This window comes from Furipterus horrens, unplaced genomic scaffold (genome assembly GCF_987537825.1).
Source record: "Furipterus horrens unplaced genomic scaffold, mFurHor1.1.pri manual_scaffold_2, whole genome shotgun sequence".
NCBI lineage: Eukaryota > Metazoa > Chordata > Mammalia > Chiroptera > Furipteridae > Furipterus > Furipterus horrens.
The window spans coordinates 74,870,846-74,890,098 of record NW_028327172.1 but is presented as its reverse complement, the minus strand read 5'-3'; the positions used below and the strand labels follow the sequence as shown (position 1 = coordinate 74,890,098).

Genomic DNA, 19,253 nt, shown 5'->3' with positions numbered 1-19,253 from the left:
ATTTTTCTTCATAGCATTGACCACCTGTTGTGATTATATTAGCAATGTATTTGTGTAATTGTTTATTGTCTGTCTTACCCACTGGAGTGTAAAGCTTCATGAAGGTAGGCACTTCTTTCCTCCCTTTTCCCCCTTCTGCCTGGTACCCCCCTCCCCTTTAGTTCATGTCCATGGGTCATGCATATAAGTCTTTGGTGCCTTCATTTCTCATACTATTCTTAACATTCCCCTGATATTTTGTACCTAGAAGTCATGCTTTTTAATCCCTGTACCTTTTCCCTCATTCTCTCCCTTCCCCATCCCAGCTGATAACCCTCCAAATGATCTCCATATCTATGAATCTGTTCCTGTTCTAGTAGTTGGCTTCATTTGTTTTTGTTTTTTTAGATTCAGTTGTTGATACTTGTGAGTTTGTTGTCATTTTAATGTTCATAGTTTTCACCCTCTTTTTCTTAAATAAGTCCCTTTAACATTTCATATAATAAGGGCTTGGTCATGATGAACTCCTTCAGCTTTACCTTGTCTGGGAAGCACTTTATTTGCCCTTCCATTCTAAAAAATAGTTTTGTTGGATAGAGTAATCTTGATTGTATGTCCTTGCTTTTTATCATTTTGAATACTTCTTGCCAGCCCCTTCTTATCTGCAAAGTTTCTTTTGAGAAATCAGCTGATAGTCTTATAGGCACCCCTTTGTAGGTAACTCTCTACCTTTCTCTTGCTGCTTTTAAGATTCTCTTTATTTTTAGCCTTTGGCATTTTAATTATGATGTGTCTGGGTATGGTTCTCTTTGAGTCTACCTTGTGTGGGACTCTGTGTTTCCTGGACTTGTATGTCAGTTTCCTTTGTCAAATTAGGGCAGCTTTCCTTCATTATTTTTTCAAATAAGTTTTAAGTTTCTTGCTCTTCCTTTTCTCTTTCTGGCACCCCTATGATTCAGATGTTGGTACTTTTGGAGATGTCCCAGAGTCTTCTTAAACTCTTCTTGTATTGTTTTGTTTTTGTTTGTTTGTTTATTTTTAATTCTTGTTTCTTCATTCTGTTTTGGTTAAATGTTTATTTCTTCCTTATATTCCAAATCATTGATTTGAATCCCAGCTTCCTTTTCTTTACTGTTGGTTTCCTGTGGATTTTTCTTTATTTCACTTAGTGTAGCCTTCATGCTTTCCCTTATGCTTTTGCTGTATTCAGTGAGATCTATGAGCATTCTGACCACCAGTGTTTTGAACTCTTCATATATTAGGTTGGCTATCTCCACTTCACTTAGCTCTTTTTCTGGGGTTCTGTTCTGATCCTTAATTTGGGCCATATTTCTTCATCTCCTCAATTTGGCATCCTCCCTGTGTTTGTTTCTGTATACTAGGTAGAGCCACTTTGACTCCCTGTCATAGTGCACCTGTTAAGTTGTATGGGATGTAGTTTTGGATACTTGCCAGGGCAGGGCAACCCAATTCACCACTTTGTGGCTCCATGTGAGGGGAGGGGTCAGAGAGGAGACAATGCCACTGTTGCCTGACTTCCAGAGGCTTGCCTGGCACTCACCCCATTTCTAGTCTATTCAGTATATGACTGGTGTCCCTCCGGCTGCTGCCCTGTTGGTGGTTCCCAGAGTGTGTGGCTTTGTGTACATTTCAGGCCCATGCAGGCCCTACAAGTGGACTCTCCTGAGAAATCGGCAGTTTCTTCTGCTGTACCAGCCTTCACTGGTTTTTACAGCCAGCAGTTATGAGGCTTCATTTTTCCTGGTACTAGAACCCTGGGCTGTGCAGTCTGGCCTGCAGCTCGGATCACTCACTCACAAGGTATGCCTCCAATTTTACCCACCACACATGAATATGGAACTACCCATTCTGCCACCTCATCACTGCCACACTGTGTCCTCTCCACCCCAGCTCCCTGTCTCCGCCCCTCTACCTGTCTGGATGAATATAGCTTCTTTAAATCCTTGGTTGTCGGACTTCCATACTGTCACAGACCTCTGACCAGCAGAGTCCATGTCGTTGTGAATGAGGGAATAAATGCACAGTGACTGCAAGAATCCTGTGGAGAAGAAGGGACAGAACTGGCCACTTTCTAGAGGCGAAAGCGCAGTTTGCACCTGCCTTAACAGGTTTTATTGATTTCTTAGGTGGATTACATCCAAGAAAATTGTGAATCATAGTGCCAATCATTGCCTTATATGATTATTACTTTTACATGTTAGAGAAAAGGATATTGCACATGCATGGATGATAAGGATAACTTGTCTAGCCACATCCTGTTCTTAGAAATTGGCCCAGAATAGTCTCTAAGAGACTGGTTCAAGGTTACACGCTGAACATCTGTTGTTCTCAGCCCAGGATGAGGGGATCCTTTAGCAGAAAGCAAGCTTTTTAACTATTATATAAATGCAGGCCTGGTTCCCCACGGGAAAACTGGTGTGTGGAGTGGGTCCTGCATGCCACCATGCTCCCAGTGGTTTTCCACTCTGGGGCTGAGCTACATTTGCCACCACCAAGCACCCCGGCTTCCCATACCGTACAGTTCAATTTTCCAGCAGCTCTGGCTATTTTCTGTTTTGAGGTTAGTTGTGATCTTCCTTATGATTGTACAAGGAGGTGAAGGGCGTCTACCTATGCCTCCATCTTAATCAGAAGTCTTTTTGTTGTTGTTGTTATTTCTATCTGCCTGTCAGATAGTCCACACTCAGTAAGTATTGAGTGAAAATTGAAAGAATGACTAACTAGGGAGTTGCTTAAAAAAGATATTAAATATAATATTTAGAAAGAATATCAGGATGAATTGGGATGAGGGTGAAGAAGAATGAGCAATGAGTCTGATAGTATCTCCTGGGTTTTTGACTCAAGTGACTGAAGAAATGGCTAAAAACTGCACAGGAAATTTGAGACTAAGAGTTAAGTTTTTTTATTTTTGTTTTTGTTTTCGAGAGGGTGTGGGATGTTGTTATACATTATGATTCCCCCAGAGTTAAGGGGAGGAATTCCCTCACCTACCAAGAATTCACACAGTGTCTCCCTCAAAGGGAAAACAGCATTCTGCATTCAGTCTACCATGGGGAATGAAGCTGATTTTTATTAACAGCTATATAGAAGATTACTATAACTAATAAAATCATACATTAATCATCTTCATTGCACAGAAGTCAAAAGTAAATGATTTAAAGAATTCAAATAATCTGCCTCAGAACAATATTGTTGAAATGAGAACCACAACTTTGCTGTTCAAAGTAACTGAGTCTGCCCCTGAACCTATCATTTGTCATCTGGCATGCTGTTCAAGAAATCACTCTTTATTTAGGTGATCACCTAACTGAAGAAATTTAATAGTGAGTAATCAAATGTATTCACTCTCACAGTCACTGGCATGTGTTTGCAATTACATCTTGGAACTGAGCTAGTTTCAGTGTGATACAAAAATTAGGCTAATCATACAGTGAATAGTTAGTTCATCCTGTGTTTGTTCCTGCTAGGAACAAAAATTGTCTCCATAATTGTATGTAAAAATCTTTTCACCAGAATCCTCACAAGAAAATTATGTACTCCTAGTCCTTTTCTGAAGAAAAGACAGAAGTAACATTTTAAAATATCACTTTCAAATCAACCAAAGTGTGTGTTTTTGGCTTTGTGTATAAAAGCCAGATTCGAATTAATATTATTTACAGTACACAGTTTGGCATGTGAATATAACAACCTGATATTTAATATGTTGTATAACACTTCTGTGTGTTTTGTTGTTTGTGATTCCTTTAATGATTAATTAATGAGGTTTATTGGACTCAAAGTTCAACATAGGATAGAATAAATTAATTCATCTTTTAAAAATCAGAATTCTATGTAGAGCATTGGCTCTCTTACACCCTTAACTAATCAACCAGCTTTTCCAAGTTAGCTGAGGATTTGTTTGTATGAACCAAAAGTATTTCTGTTTTTATCATTTACAATAGTTCTTTCTAAAATAAATTTCACACTTTTGAATTTTAAAAAAAATTTTTGAGGCTTGTTTTAGCCTTTATTAATGTCTTAAGATGGTTGCTATGAAGATTGATGATGAAAACCCTAGAGCAATTTTCACGGAACCCTAAGGACTTGCTGAGGTGTGCTGGGCTGGACTCTTGGTTCCTACAAGTCACAACCTCCCTCTGCCCCAGTTTAGAAGTTTATGTACCACATTCTTTAGGGGTCAAAGTGTATAAGTTTAGTAGCTTTCAGTTAATTATAATTCCACCTAGTATTCTTTATCATCAGTTCAGAAGCTATCTCTAGGTTGAAACATAAAACATAGTTGAAAACTGAATATTTTACACTAACAGAAATGGCAATCTCATATGATTTCATCTAATATAATGAAAAATCTCTTGGCTCTTGTACAGATAAATACAAAGTATTTTTTTTCCAGAATCAATCTAGATTAGAGGAGTCATTGTATTATACCTGAGTTAATTTTAGTAGCCTCCTATTTGGACTGTTCTATTTCTTCCTTCTCTTTCTACTGGAATCTATCATTTCCACAAATATTATGAAAGCAGTTTTATAAATCTGTCTCTTCTCTGCTCCAAAGCCTCCAGTGTTTCCCTGTTGCCAACGGAGTAAAATTGTGCCAATGGAGTAAAATTGAACTTTCAGTATTCAATTGTTCAAAAGTATTTATTGAGTGCCTTTTAGTTGCCAGGCACTCTTATAGCAAAGTGAACAAAACAAAATCTCCTTCATTAGCCTACATTCTAGTGAAGGAAATAGACAACAAAGAAGATAAGGGAATGAAATGTATAGTACATTAGATGGTTGTATTAGGGAAAAAATAAAGCAGAGAAGGGAAATAGGAAATCTCAGGGTAAGGAAGTTGAAATTTTAGAGAAAGTAGCCTAGGGTGGCCTCATTGAAGACAGAGCATGTGGTTAAAGACCTAAAAGAAATGAAAAAGTAACAGATTGTCAAAACTGCAAAGAAGCCAGTGAGCTGGTGATGTTTGAGAGTGAGAGAGCAGTAGGTGAGGTCAGAGGTGTGGGCCACACAGGCCACTGGAAAAAGGCAGTGAGAGAATTTTGAGCTGTGAGTGATACGATCTGGCTTTCAGGTAGCTCTGCTATTCATAGTCTGAAGGGGACAAAGGCAGAGCAAGGACACCTGTAAGGAGATAATTGCAATAACCAGACAAGAGGCAATGGTGGTATGGCCCTGGATGATGGCAGTGCAAATAGGTTCTTGCTATATTTTTAAGATAGCACTGATAGAAAATGCTAAAATGAGATGTATTGAAAGAGAAAGAGAAGAATTGATGATAACTGTTACTTAAAGGTTTTTGCAACACAACCTCAACCTTCCTTTCCCATTTTATCTCCTGCTATTGGCTGAAGTGTGGTGAAAATTCCCTACACTTAATTAAGCATGAAAGACCTGAGTTCAAATTGTAGCTCTGTCACTTACAAGGGTTATGATTAATATAAATCACATAACCTATCTCTGCTTCTTCCCTACAAGATGAGAATAATAATACTTCTTACGAGGTCCAATTATATTGTCAAACGATAATAGAGAATAATGTAGTTGATGAATCTACTGCCCCAGCAAACTCATCTATTAATTATTAAGAGTATGTTAAGTGTTGCTCAGTCCCACTGCCTCTCTGACTTCGCCTTATGCTGCAGTACGGAGCTCATCTGTGAAACCCTCCCATCCTCTGAGGGCCATGTCACATTCCAGGCCATTTTCCTTCCAGTGAAGTGTTTTTAGTACAACACTTTACATTCCCCAAATTTTGGCATATTGAATAAGTTTAACATGCAAAATTATGTCTTAAATTCTTTAAATGCTTAATATGAGACAAACATTCTTTAGGTGTCTGTTAATTCACAAATGTATATTTTAATCCCCTTATGAGGATACAATGTTGCATTTTATGCTTTTGAATTGTGAACTTTATACATTGTGATATTCAAAATTCTAAATTTTATATGGGGTAATGTAAAAATATATAAAATGTTTATGAGAAAAATAATACCTATGTAGAAATGTTAGACATTTATTTTGATTAGGAAATCAGTCTTCAGTTATCTGATTTTTAAATTCTGCAAAATTTTAAAGAATGCCTTTCTTGCATAAAGAAATTGTCTTCTATCATAAAAAGATAAGAATAGATACCCATAGTACTAAGGAGGTAAAAAATATTGGAGTAAAACTTGAAAAGAGATTCAGTTTATTCTTAGGGAATATTCAAAATCTACAGAGATGATCGCTAAAACAATTAATGTCTATAGCAAGAGAAAGAGGGTGTCTCAAACCTATGTCATAATTCAGCATCCTACTTTGGGTGATGAAAACGGTAGCTGCAAGGACTCTATCACCAGGAGTCAATTGACACCTGAAATCCAAATAGAAAAATACGTGTTTCTTCAAGAGAGCAAAAAAGATCTAAGAGTTCCTTCCGACCGTCAGTAGAACAGATGTTGGTTATGCTCAAATCCTCCTTCTCCTCATCCCTATGTTTCATCAATCACCAAATTAATTTATTCTGCCCCCTTAATCTAGAATCTACTCTAATCTGGATTACTTAAATAAGGCCTCCTATCTGGTTTTTCCATTTCTTGTGTTAACTTCATTTACTTTATTTTCCACAACTCAGCTAAATGATCGTACTAAAACACATTCAGCCTTGTCACTCTCTCTTTAAAGTCCCTGAGGAATAAAAACAAAATTCTGTCACCAGGTAGAGAAGGTCCTTCTGATATGTTCCCTGCCTGCTTATCTCTCCAGCCTTTGAAGCTGTTTTCACAGACCACACCAAGTCACCACATGCCCTCCTTGTTTTTCCAAACATACAAGATAAACTGAAGTGTTTGAAGCTCCTAAATGTGAACTGCCATGCTTCTTCTTACTTCTAACATTTTTAACATCCTGATTCCTCAAATTTCCAATTAATTTATTCATAAATTCAAACAACTCTACTGAGCATCCACTGGACTATGCACTGAGCACAGAAATAGAACCTACTTTCATGTGTAGTGGCTGGAAAAGACACTAATAATATCATCATTCAAATGTGTAGTTAGAAACTATGGTCACAATCTCTGAAAGAAATATACAAAAAACTGAAAGAGCTTGTACGACAGACAAATGATCTAGTCAGATGGTCAGTGATGTCTGAGATAAAATTTGAAAGAAGACAAAAGTAGAGGGAGCAGTATCATGTGCAAAGGCACTGAGGTGGTGCTACGTGGTACCTTCTAGAACATCTGAGAAGGCCAGTTTTGCTAGATGGTAAGAAGGTGAGGACAGTGGTATAAAACAATTCTTTAAGGAGGCAGGGGACAAGTATGACCAGATTTTGATATGTATCATAAAAGATTAAGAAACCATTGAAGCTTTCATGCAAGGAAGTGCCATAGAGTTTCTGTATACAAAGATCAATTTAGTTGCTATGTGAACAAGTGCATATATAACTTAATGGGCCCACCCATTCTTTGTACTGAAATAAAGTTCTCCACTGGCCCAGTTCTAGAAAAGCCCAAAGGAAATAAGTAAAACTAGTGTTAGGGCATGCCTGAGAGGAGCTGCTGACTGCCTTGAACCTGTGCAAATAGTTGAAACTACTTGCTTTATGCCTGTAATAAGAGGGTTAGGTTCAGTGCAACTGAAAGAAAACTTGAAAAATTTAAAGTATCAAATCCCCCTATATGATGTCAGCCGAGTTACATATGAACAGTACAATGTGAGAGTCAGGAGACACTAAACGTTATTGTCAGAAAGTATAAGAGGCCTTAAGGAGAAATTAGGACCCAGATTACCTTTGAATATGGATTTTCTGTTTCTACTCTTGATTATTTCTAGAAAAGGGAAAACTGAAGGCATTCCATCTTATTTTAGTTTTAAATGTATAGCTTCAAACTATATAAGTTGCAATATCTTTGTTTACTTTCACTATTCCTTTCTTGAACTATAGCATAAATAAATGTTAGAGTCACCGCTGCAGATAATTTTAACCAAGCTACAATGTCAGTCACTCCTTGTGTGTGGCAAGACCTTAGAGTCCAGACTGCAGCTTTTGAACGTGTTATTTTAGTACCTAAGCTGCTTTGGAAACAGTCCAAACTAAATGGTTACTAAATCTGCTCTACAGTTCCAGCACAGTGGCATTAAATGTGGTGAGGATTACAGAATCCTGTTACTCTCTATGGCTGAGGTTACACACAGCATGAAGTGCACTTCCAGACACAGTACAACTTTTTCTTCAAATACACTGGTTTTGGAGGCCGGTCATTGTGCCCCACCAGAGAAATTAATGGTGTAGTTGTAGGGACCTGCATAGCAATTTACAGGGTTAATGAGAGACGCTTTCATTTGAGTAAGTACACACGGCTGCTACCTCCCATGTCGCTTCTTTTTAAGCTCTGCCATTCTTCATGGGACCCCTCGTCCACTCATCCCCAAGCCAGTTCCCATGGCCTAGATGCTTCTCTATCCCGCATTTATCACAACAGCACACTCTTCTTCTCCTGACTTCTTGGCCCTGATGATAGTCCTCAATCATTTCTACCTTCTCACTTCTCATTTTCTCCTCAATTTCTCACTCTTGTGAAATACGACTTCTCTGCTCAGAATCCCACTGATGCTGCTCCTGACGAGCACACCAGTGACCTTCTAACTATAAAGCAGTACAAACACTTTTCTGTCCTTAGCTAAATGAAGTTTCTCTATTATAGCACATGGATAACTCCCTTCTTTTTGATATTATATCCACCTTGACATAAATTTCTCCTGATTCTCCTCCTGTCCCTCTGTGTACAGATAGCTGAATCAAAAGAGAACATTAAATAAATAAGAGCAGCTTGCCACTAGCAGCCACAGCTCTGGATGGTATTACTCATCCAAAATAGGTCATTATCCATGGATGACACCAAAGTGCTGATGTGTAGGGATGCAGTGGCTCAAGGCTGCTTATATCTCTATGATTCTATTTAACATAATTGATGATATAATTGCATGACAAAATAACATTTTTTAAATATTTGTATGTGTAATTGAATTTTCTTTAATAACTATTAAAAAGTATTTAATTACTTATTGTAATCCCATAATGTGATCTTGTACACAGTATGCCCTCACTACTATTCTAATAAAATTATTTAGGTTCTTTTGAGGTTATTTGTACAACACTATGTAATTTGTATAATAGTTACCTAAGTATCAGATTTGCTAGGCAGCTAATTCTTTGTAGAATCAAAGTCATGTCTTGTCATACCCTAAAGAATCTTGGTTTTCAACAAATTATATTGAGTAAAATGTTAGACAGCCTTTTTAAAGAAGACTTAAAAGATCCTTTATAGTAGTGAATTTTCCATTAGTCTTATAATATTCACCTAAAACTACAGTGTCCATTTTCTGGCCAACACTACTGTATTACATATTGTCTAATAACTAGAAGATACAAATCATAGCCTGATGTAGAATTAGTATGACTTGTGATTTTCCAGTTTATATAACAGTTAAGTTACATAACCATAGATTCAACAGCAGTATTTTCTGTGATTTACAATGTATTCCTAACTGTTTTAGCAAATAAATAAGACACACAGATCTGTGTAGCAATGAAAAAGAAAGCATATTAAAATGAAACATCGTTTACTAAAGATTTCAAGTGTTTCACCAGGCTCTGAAACTGCCACTGTGTGTCCTTTGCACTGCATTGAAAAGATGCCATTTATTTCTGATTATGATTAATGGCTTATTTTAGGCAGCCAACTTTCTTGTCCATGTAACAAGGATTTAGTCTTAAGGTTTTTGTCTTATTTCAGTTCTAGTGTTATTTGTAAATCTGAAAAATCAGATAACAATATGTAAAATGTATAATTTTGTTTTATGAGTGTAAAAGTTCTGTAGGCAGGAAAATAACAACCTGAATGCTTAATACATACATGAAACCTGTAAACCACATGATGGGGGGCAGGGGAGCACTAACTAAAGAACTGTACCAAGCTGGGAATTGCCCCCAGGGAGCAGGAAGACTACTTTGATGTGTAGCCAATGTTTACCGCTTTTACAACATGAAAAAAAATTGGACAAACAAAAAGTCTTTTTTGGTATGAGAATAAGTAAAAAGAAAAAAGAATAGTAAAATGTCAATAGGTATATTTTTAAAAATCATGCTCATAGGTGTCAAATGAATAAAAGGAACACTGCCTCACTTACTATCACAGAGCAAGCACCAGTAACAGCAGAAATGAGGCATGAACATGTACATTAAGATAGGACTCAGATCATCATCTTGCACGTGCATTAAATAGGAAACAAGGGGGAAAGTACTGGTTTTGGGGTGGGGAGGTGGGGATAATCTAGGTAAGATTTGAAAAGATAATTACAGGCATACGCTACAAAAGGAAAGACAAAATGGAGCAATAGATATACCAGAATAATTATGTAGTAATTAACATGCCCTCTTTCTTTCTCTTTGGGGAATTTTTTTTTTCATTCAGATAAAAATAAATCCTGACTGCCACAATATTTCATTTGGCAGGATATCAGGTAATTTATCTTTCAAATATGATCACATCATCAGATCCACCTGTTGATATTAACAGAACATTCATAATGTTTGAAACTCTGATTGTAAGAAACATATCTAAGTATTCAAATCTTTGAATCTGAGACTCACATACCAATGAAAACTGAGAAGTGTGCCTTTATCTTACATGTGTTGTATACTCATTGTCGGTCTTTACTTCTAATCCACCCATCTCTCCACTCTAACTCCAGAGACCAAGACAGGAAGAAACCATAGGCAGCTGCCATAGAATGAGCTTAAATAGGTGCTAGACATTCTTTGAAAAAGACTAGCACATTTTTTATGCCAAGCCACAGTGGAATGGGGTGAGGATAACTGGTTAACAGGCTTCTATCTTAATCAATCTTTCCTTAAGCACTCTTTATAGATACAAAGAATCTTTTCACTTTCTCTCACATTTCATTTTAAAACTGAAAGCTGGAAAGTGAGAGGTCAAGAAAATGTTGGCATTAAGAAGTACTCTAAGTGCTGAATTCAAAAGTTTGCCCCTTTGTCCTTAACCCAGACAGTGAGACCTGTGACTTCCCTTCCACATTTAGAGAGATCTGGACAAAGTACAGGGTAGAGATTATCCAATCCTCTCTAGAAACCTGTCTCCAGCTAACAAACACCATTCCTTCCTCAGCAAATTGGGATGTGCCTTCTCAACCCTCGAGACCCAACTCAACTTGTTTCTCCTCCATGGTGTTTTTCCTTGTCTCATCCAGACAGATTTAACCAAATCTTTACCTTGAGTATAGGTGTCATTATGCTTTTTAAACGAATGTACATTTGTTTATTTGAATGTCTATTTCCTCTACTAGATTGGGTTTGAGTACCCAGTGCCTCACCTAATGTGTCATTCAATTTATCCCCATTCAACATTACTCCCATGCTACAAGGGGAGAAGAGTTAAATAATGCTTCCCCAATTTACAGTACTGGATACTCCTTAAATTCTGTTACATTGTTACAACTGAAAATACAGGTTCAGCTGCCTGCTGCGAAGAGAGTCTAACTTGTGAAACAGGTGCTGGCGCAAAAGGACAGTGCAGTGACCTGGAAGAATGGTGGACTCCTGCCTCAAAGACCATCCCTCTTCCTGCTCAAGCTCATTCTTATAGGGATAGGGAGGGGAGGACTTTTTCTCTCTCCAATTATCTTGATAGCTATCAGCACCCTGGGGCCCTGTCTATTCATTTTAGCTCTTGGGGTATTCCGTGTGAGAACTTCCCTCTGCACCATCTTGGTCAATGGGGGAGATCCCCTGGGGCGCTGACTGACTGTTTGTGGTAACATTGTTCCTTTCAATCTTATTTTCCATAGTTGAACTAAACAATGCTGTCGCTACCTTGCCCAAAGGGAGAGTCAAAACATATGTTCCAAATTAATTCTATCTAGTGTGTAGAATTACCAAAAAACATTTAGAAAATTGTTATTGACTACAGGTAGTGCTGTATTTGGTTTTTGGTTTATATTATCAAAAATATGTCTAGAGCAATGTAATATTCTTCAGTAGAGAGATTTTGAGAACTTACTCAAAGTAGGATATTGCTACTTCATTCAGTCAATATTTTAAAAGATGTTGTTGCCCTGAGTAAAACAAAACAAATGATTTCAAAATAACCACTCAGATTTTTAAATTTTTAATCATCCATTGTGTACAGTAGTCCCTCTCTATATCGCAGTTCATTTATCACAGCCTCACTGTATCGCGGGATTTTTTCAAATATTATATTTAATTACTTATCGCAGAATTGCAGGATTTTGCGGTACTATATACGTATGTTGTTAAAGTTATGTAGGTTTAAGAGTGTAGAATATGTTTAAGAACATAAGTAGTGTTTATAAAAGTGTGGAAAAGGTTAATAAGGGAGTGGAAAAGGTTAATAAAGGACTGGGAACAGTTTATAAGTGTGTGGGAAGGGTTTACAAGGCCTTAAAATATATATAAATACTAAAATAAATGTAAAGTTCCTACTTTGCGGATTTTCACCTATCATTGGGGGGGGGGTCTAGAACGTAATACCCATGATAAGTGAGGAAATGCTGTATTCTGAAACACAAAAATGTTGAGACAGAATCAGTCTCTGCATACATTATGAAAGGGAAGTAAAAGGATGTTTTTAGTAACCCATCTGAATTTTTTTTTCCCCACTAGGGTATTCAATACTTCAAGCTATTATGGAGAAAGCAGGGCAAAATGGTTGGCATGTCAGCGCTATATGTGTGGAAAATTTTAATGATGTCAGCTATAGACAACTTCTAGAAGAACTTGATAGAAGACAAGAGAAGAAATTTGTAATAGACTGTGAGATAGAGAGGCTTCAAAACATATTAGAACAGGTAAGTCCTGGATTTTATATTATTATTAACCTAGGCCCTATCAGCATCTTCTTCCAACCACTTAGTCTGAAGTGTGTAGTTAGGGAATTTTCATTCTATGGTTTGTCTCCAAGACTAAATCATAACCTTCTATCACCAAAGGCCATTTGGGTTCTCAGGTCTCAATGCAGGGAATATGACTATTTCTCACACATTTTAAAGATATATAATACAGAAAATCTTTTGTGAACCATCAAGATCTCTCAGTCTCCAATTTTCATAAACATTAATTTTGAATATTAATGCCACCTAAAATATCTGGAAACTGTAATATTTGTGACTGTGTGCTTCCTCGAACCTTTAGAGGAATAGCTACATGGAAATAGCAACATCAATTGTTAAAGCAATGAAATGAAATAAAATTAAGTGGCATATTGTGCATAACATATTTTCTTCTAGATGCTGTAAGTAAATACCTTACCACCACAGGAACAGTGATTTTCAACTCTCTGCACAAAGGAATAAACCTTAAACAAAGCTTTCAATAAATATTTGTTGATTTACTTTGTAGGAAATCATAAAATAGAACTTTGTCATTGTATTAAATGATGGGAAAATATTGTCAAATAATGAATAGCATTCGCCTTCCCCTTAACCTACATATCATGATAAAGCTTTGAAAGGCTGTAGTTGGCCAAAATTACAGTGAATGAATGCCACCTAGTGGTTTTAGAAATGTTTGTCCATTTTACCTACAATTTGTTAGGTTGGCTAGACAATATCGTAACATGATGGGCTTCTTTTTCTTCTCTCTTTTTTTTTTTTTTTTTTTGATTAGTTTGCTATATATACATTATTATATAATTTGATTTGTAGTAGTAAATTTACCAATTAGCAGGTTTATTTTTTAAAATAACTTAAATATGCAAGTGTTCAAAACCAACATGTTTCAGATTCCTCTTTATTATAGACGGCACTAAACCAGATGCCTTAAGTTTCCTTCCTCAGCAATATTAGAAATTGTAATAGTTAAAAGTAAAAAAGAAATGCAGTATTACTTTTACAGGCCTAGTGAATTCAGAGCACACTATAAGAGGAGATGTCAGTGTGTTCACCTTCTGTTATCCTTTATAGAAGAAAAAAAAAGCCCATTTGATTGAAGGAATATGTTTATATTATTTTGAAAAATATTAATTATAAACTTGTACATTACTCAGGTTTATTCCTGAGAGAGTCCCAAATTATTAAGTTTGTAATTATTCATGGTATATGAAATTTTTAAATAGGTATTTACAGAATCCAAGGAAAAACTTTCTTACTTTCTTAACCAAGACTGTCACTTCAGCTCAAACTCTCATTCTTCCTCTTTCCTGTTCCTCCCCCTGTCAAGAGCTTGAGTTTTTTTACCTGAACAACTGAAGCTTTGTAAATAACTCTTCAAGAATCTCAGAGAGCAGTCAATTCTAAGAATTGCCTGGATTGCCAAGTGCCTGCCAGGGCTTGAATAAGGTTCAGAAAGACCCTCCACTTAGTACCTGTGCTTAAGAGATGTGTCTAGAGAAGGCAATTGAGTGCCGAAAGCACATTGACCCATTCAGAGGCTTAGCAGTTTTCTAAGAAGAAATTCAACACACCCGAGTGATTTGGATTAACTCTGTGAACAAGCCTTAAATAAGCTCTGGCTAAGAGAACTGGACATCTTAATATTTTGTCATTTCAAATAAAATTTTACCAGCCTAACTGAGATATGAATTTTGTATAGCACTGTATAAGTTTAAGGTGTACAATGTGATAATGTGATATACTAACATATGGTAAAGTGATTACCACAGTAGGATTAGTTGTCAGGTTAATCACTTCACATAATTATCATTTCTTTGGGTGGATGAGGACATTTAAGGTCAATTTTGTCAGCATCTTTCAAGTATATAATAGGGTATTACCAACTATAGTCTCCATGCTGTACATTATATCCCCCGAACTTAGAAAACTTGAATTTCTACCTTTTCTATTTTTATTTCTATTCTTCTTACCGAATTCTAAAAGGTTTCCATCATGACTGCATAGTAATAATGAGACTACTTAGTAATCGACCTTTGTCCCTTTAAAATGCCTGTCAAGTGTAAATCTCATAAATTATAACTAAGTTTACTGTATTGCAAGACTATAATGTACTCTTAATTATCCTATCAAATTTCTCTGTAAGAATAGCTTACTTTTTACTTTCTATATTTTAATTCATGGTACCTCTAAGCAAAATCACTTTTATTGTTCCTAGTTTTACCTTTGACTCATCTAAATACAAGAGTTAATCCAGATTTTGTTAGGAATTTGTACATACATTTCAATACCTCTGTGATTCAACATCTTAAATAAATGGGGATAGCAATAGAAAACAACTCCAGAGAATCAACCAAAGCATTTTTTAAAAGCAAATACTAAGGAATCTTGATCAGAAAAATATTTTAAAATAAGTAGCCTCTCTCAGAAGCTGGTGGAATTAATATGGTAAAGATTAGGGGATGTGTTAGTAACTTTCTAGAAGGATGGACGCCCTTCATATTATGGTAGCATGCTGTTAATAATCACTTCTTTGATGTTTCAATTTCTATCAATTTTCAAAATTGTAATATAAATAGCTCACACAATTTTTTCTCAAAATATGTTAGTGAATAACTGTAGTCAGAGAAACATTTCATCTTCCATATATGTTTCCCAAATTATTTTTATTCAGTGAACTAATTAGTTCATTTTTAACTTAATCTTTATTGTAATTTTCCATTAATATTTAGTACCCTTATACCCCTCTCCCCCCAGCAAGCAATCACCACACGGTTGTTCATGCCCATGAGTCTTTTTCCCTTTTCGCTGAATCCCTCCCCCCTCTAACCTCCTCCCCACTAGCCGTCATCTGCTCTCTGTCTATGAGTCTATCCCCATATTGCTTGTTAGTTCAGTTTGGTCATTAGATTCCACATATGTGGGAAATCATACAGTATTTGTCTTTCTCTGACTGGCTTATTTGGCTTATTTCACTCAGCATAATGTTCTCCAGGTCCATCCATACTGTTACAAAGGCTTTTAAATGCATTGCTATTTAAAATAGCAGTTAAACATTCAAACATCCCTAAAAAATAAGCCTAAAAACAAGTGTTTGAAATTGTAGTTTAAGGTATGTTGATTTTTCTATCCTAAAATTACACCATAGGGAAAAAATGTAGGAATTTATGTAAATATCTCTCACTGAGATATTTAAGGGGACTAAATGGTAATGGGGGAAAATACAATAAAGATTAAATTTTAAAATGAAGCAACAGAAAATAACAAAACTACAACATTAGATTTTTGTCAGTTTGTTTGTGTCAGGCTCCATTAAAACCAATTTTATTTTTTGCACTCTAAATCTAATGGGAAATTTGGTCTACTCATCTGCAGAGGAAAAAAAACTTTGAAAAGAAACTTACAACTAAAACTATTTTTGAGTATTTGTTGAATTGTTCAATTGATCAATTACTGAACAATTATTGAATTGATCAATTATTGATAAAATCTCAATTTTTACTAAAATTAATATAATTATTCTTGACAATGGCATTATTCTTCTCACCTTGTTTTATTGCTATAAAAATACTTCAATTATTTTATGGAATGTCTCATAATAGCTTAGTAAATAAATTGACTTCATATCAAAATAAGTGGGAGCCTTTTAAACATTATCTTCACACATACCTAGTAACTTTAAATCTTTAACTTGATTACTTGAAAAGAGTCCCTTGGGACACTATCTAATACCTTATCAATTAAACATTGAAGAACCAGACTTTGATTCACATTTTTTAACACAATAGAAAGACAGCAACAAAAACTTGATTTCATCCTTCTGGCATCAAAATTATTTGAGCAAAATAGCACTTAAAGCTAATAATTGCTCACCAATTTACTCCATCGTGAACAAAAGCTAAGGGTCCTACACCTAGATTTCTGTGTTGCTGCCGCCGGGGAAGCCCTTCTCTCATGGATACCCAACCCAATAGGAAGCTGTCACGATGGGTAGTGGAGTGGCTTGTAGTCTTCTAATTGGTTGTCTGGTCAATTCACTTATTGCCTCAAAAGTAGTATTCTTCCGGAAAAGATCAAGGTTTTTACTTTTTTGAGAGATGGATAAGAAATCTTTAATTGTTTATTTTTCAAGAGTAAGTGAATCAGTTAATACATGACTCTTCTTTTTTCTTACTTTATAAGGAGCTGAGATGATCTTGAAAACACTTTGACTCTGAAAGTCAGTAATGCTATTTGCAGTGAAGACTTTCTGATAATTGCGTTTGATCCTGAAGCAATATATAATTTTACACATGGAGGATACACTGAAAAGAAGCATAAAGATAAAACCTCAATCAAGGGGCCTTTTCTGTATGTTCATTCATTCTACAAATATTTGAGTGCCTACTTTGGATCAGGCACTATGCTCTGCTGATAATCAAGTGATGAGCAAAAGAGATACACTTTCTGTTCTACTTAGTAATTCTTATCCAGTTAACTGTGATTTAAACAAAAAGCATTTGTTCAAATCCTACTAAAATATATTCTCTCCTTTAGAAAAATAGTACATAAAAAGTGATCAAGGATTTTATATTGCCTCAGGGACTTTGCTCTGAGTGCCAGTTCTTATTGAATAGATGATGATATCAAAGGCTGTAGAGAAATGGAACTATATTGGCCCTGGGATGTACCATAGATATATTTAAGGAATCCAACCAAGCAAGTCAAGTAGTTATCAGGAGAAGATGGCAAAAAGTGACCTCATAGTACAAAGTAGCCATTTATCAAAATAATGGAGAAAAATGGGTCTGTAATAGGCTCACAGAACTGTCTCTAACACATGCTTCAGATTTCATTGCTGTCTCTTTCAGCAATATTCTCACTTTCACCATATGAAAGAGGAAGTCAGTGTTCCATTAGACACAATGTGAATCTCAGATAATTAGAAAACCCCGTGACCTTCCCTTACTGTTTGCAAAGTAATGAAAAAAGCTTAAAAGCCATGATTGACCTCTCAGAGCTTTATTGCATCATGAAAAGAAGCCAATAATCCTTCCTCAGGGCACAATTAGAAAGTGAAAAATTTCCCACAAACAGAAATGTTGCCATTTGTACATAGGTAGTGAAACGTGGATGTGGTCCCAGTTAACTTTGTCATAGTCCAAGGCTGCCTTTTTGTCTGGAACCACCTAAGTAATATGTCAGGTCACAGACAGAATTTTTGGCAAATTACCAAATGTGTGACAGTGCTGATTAATAGATAAATCCTGTTTATCTGCAGTCTGCACTTATACATTTTCAGAATTCTCTACCATAAGTAATTGTACTAAATCTAGAACTCTACCTAGCCCACATACACTTCCAAAAACATCTCGGACACTGAATAAAGCATTTAAAAAAGCCAAAGGCCCAATGAGCCTGCCTCCATGAGCCATATTTGGTTGAGCCTTTCATTATCTAGAAGGAATGGAGAATTATAGTTAATGGCAAATGGCCATAAGTTCATTTTCTTCACACTAAAACTAAAACAAAACAAAACAAAACACCTCCAAAAAGTATGAGATAAGATACAAAGGAGAAAAAAAGAAGCAACCAGAGAAGAGGAAATGTAGCTTCAGTTAGGAGAAATAGTCATGACAGAGAGATGATAGCTTCAATTATTTGCAACACTCAGGGAAGGATTAAGCAGCATACATTCTGATAGTAGGAATGAGCCAACAGCAGGAGACAAGACAATTGGGGACAATTCTGCACTTACCTCCTTATTTACTCATTCAACATCTATGTGCTGGACATCATTCCAGGTACTGCATATTGTACCATGATGAGCACAACGTGGCCCTACACTGGGAACTCACAAACATAAACAGTTACAGTTGGATGCATTCATAAACAGAAGTATTACCAAAACCCAGAAGACAGTCAGAAATGCTCCCGGGAGGGGGGGGCGGTGACACTTAAATGGAAAATGCACTGTATTGTCCAAGGAATGGGAAAGGGGTGAAGGTATTCCAGGCAGAAACTGCAAAGGCAAGGGGGTCTGAAAAAGTTGAGAAGGTGTAAACTAGTTCTTTGGAATAAAAACTGGGTAGAGGGTGAAAGTGAAGCTGTAAAGAATGGTGGTAGCAGGAACAAGGATTGCTTGTATTGCTTTAGTTTACCCATCTGCCTTTGCAGCTGAAACCTCATCTCCATCAAAGCAGGGTCTATGTTTATTATTTATCAATATATTCCCAATGATAGAAAAAGAGATCAAAATAATTGTTGAGTAAATGAGGTCTGAATGAGCTTCATGTGAAGACAGAGGCAGGAGATATATCTCTTGTGTTTCAGGGAAGAGCACCCAGTAGTACCTGAAA

General features: G+C 36.2%; 1 protein-coding gene across 2 annotated transcripts in view; it reads left to right on the top strand.

The window, feature by feature from the left end:
• LOC150018845 (glutamate receptor 4) overlaps positions 1 to 19,253 on the top strand; it is a 430,718-nt gene that overhangs the window by 311,974 nt on the left and 99,491 nt on the right. For both annotated transcript variants that reach the window (XM_090265888.1, XM_090265887.1), the window contains exon 5: positions 12,692 to 12,876. In XM_090265888.1, the coding sequence (XP_090122014.1) occupies positions 12,692 to 12,876 (185 nt within the window). The remainder of the gene's footprint in view (positions 1 to 12,691; positions 12,877 to 19,253) is intronic.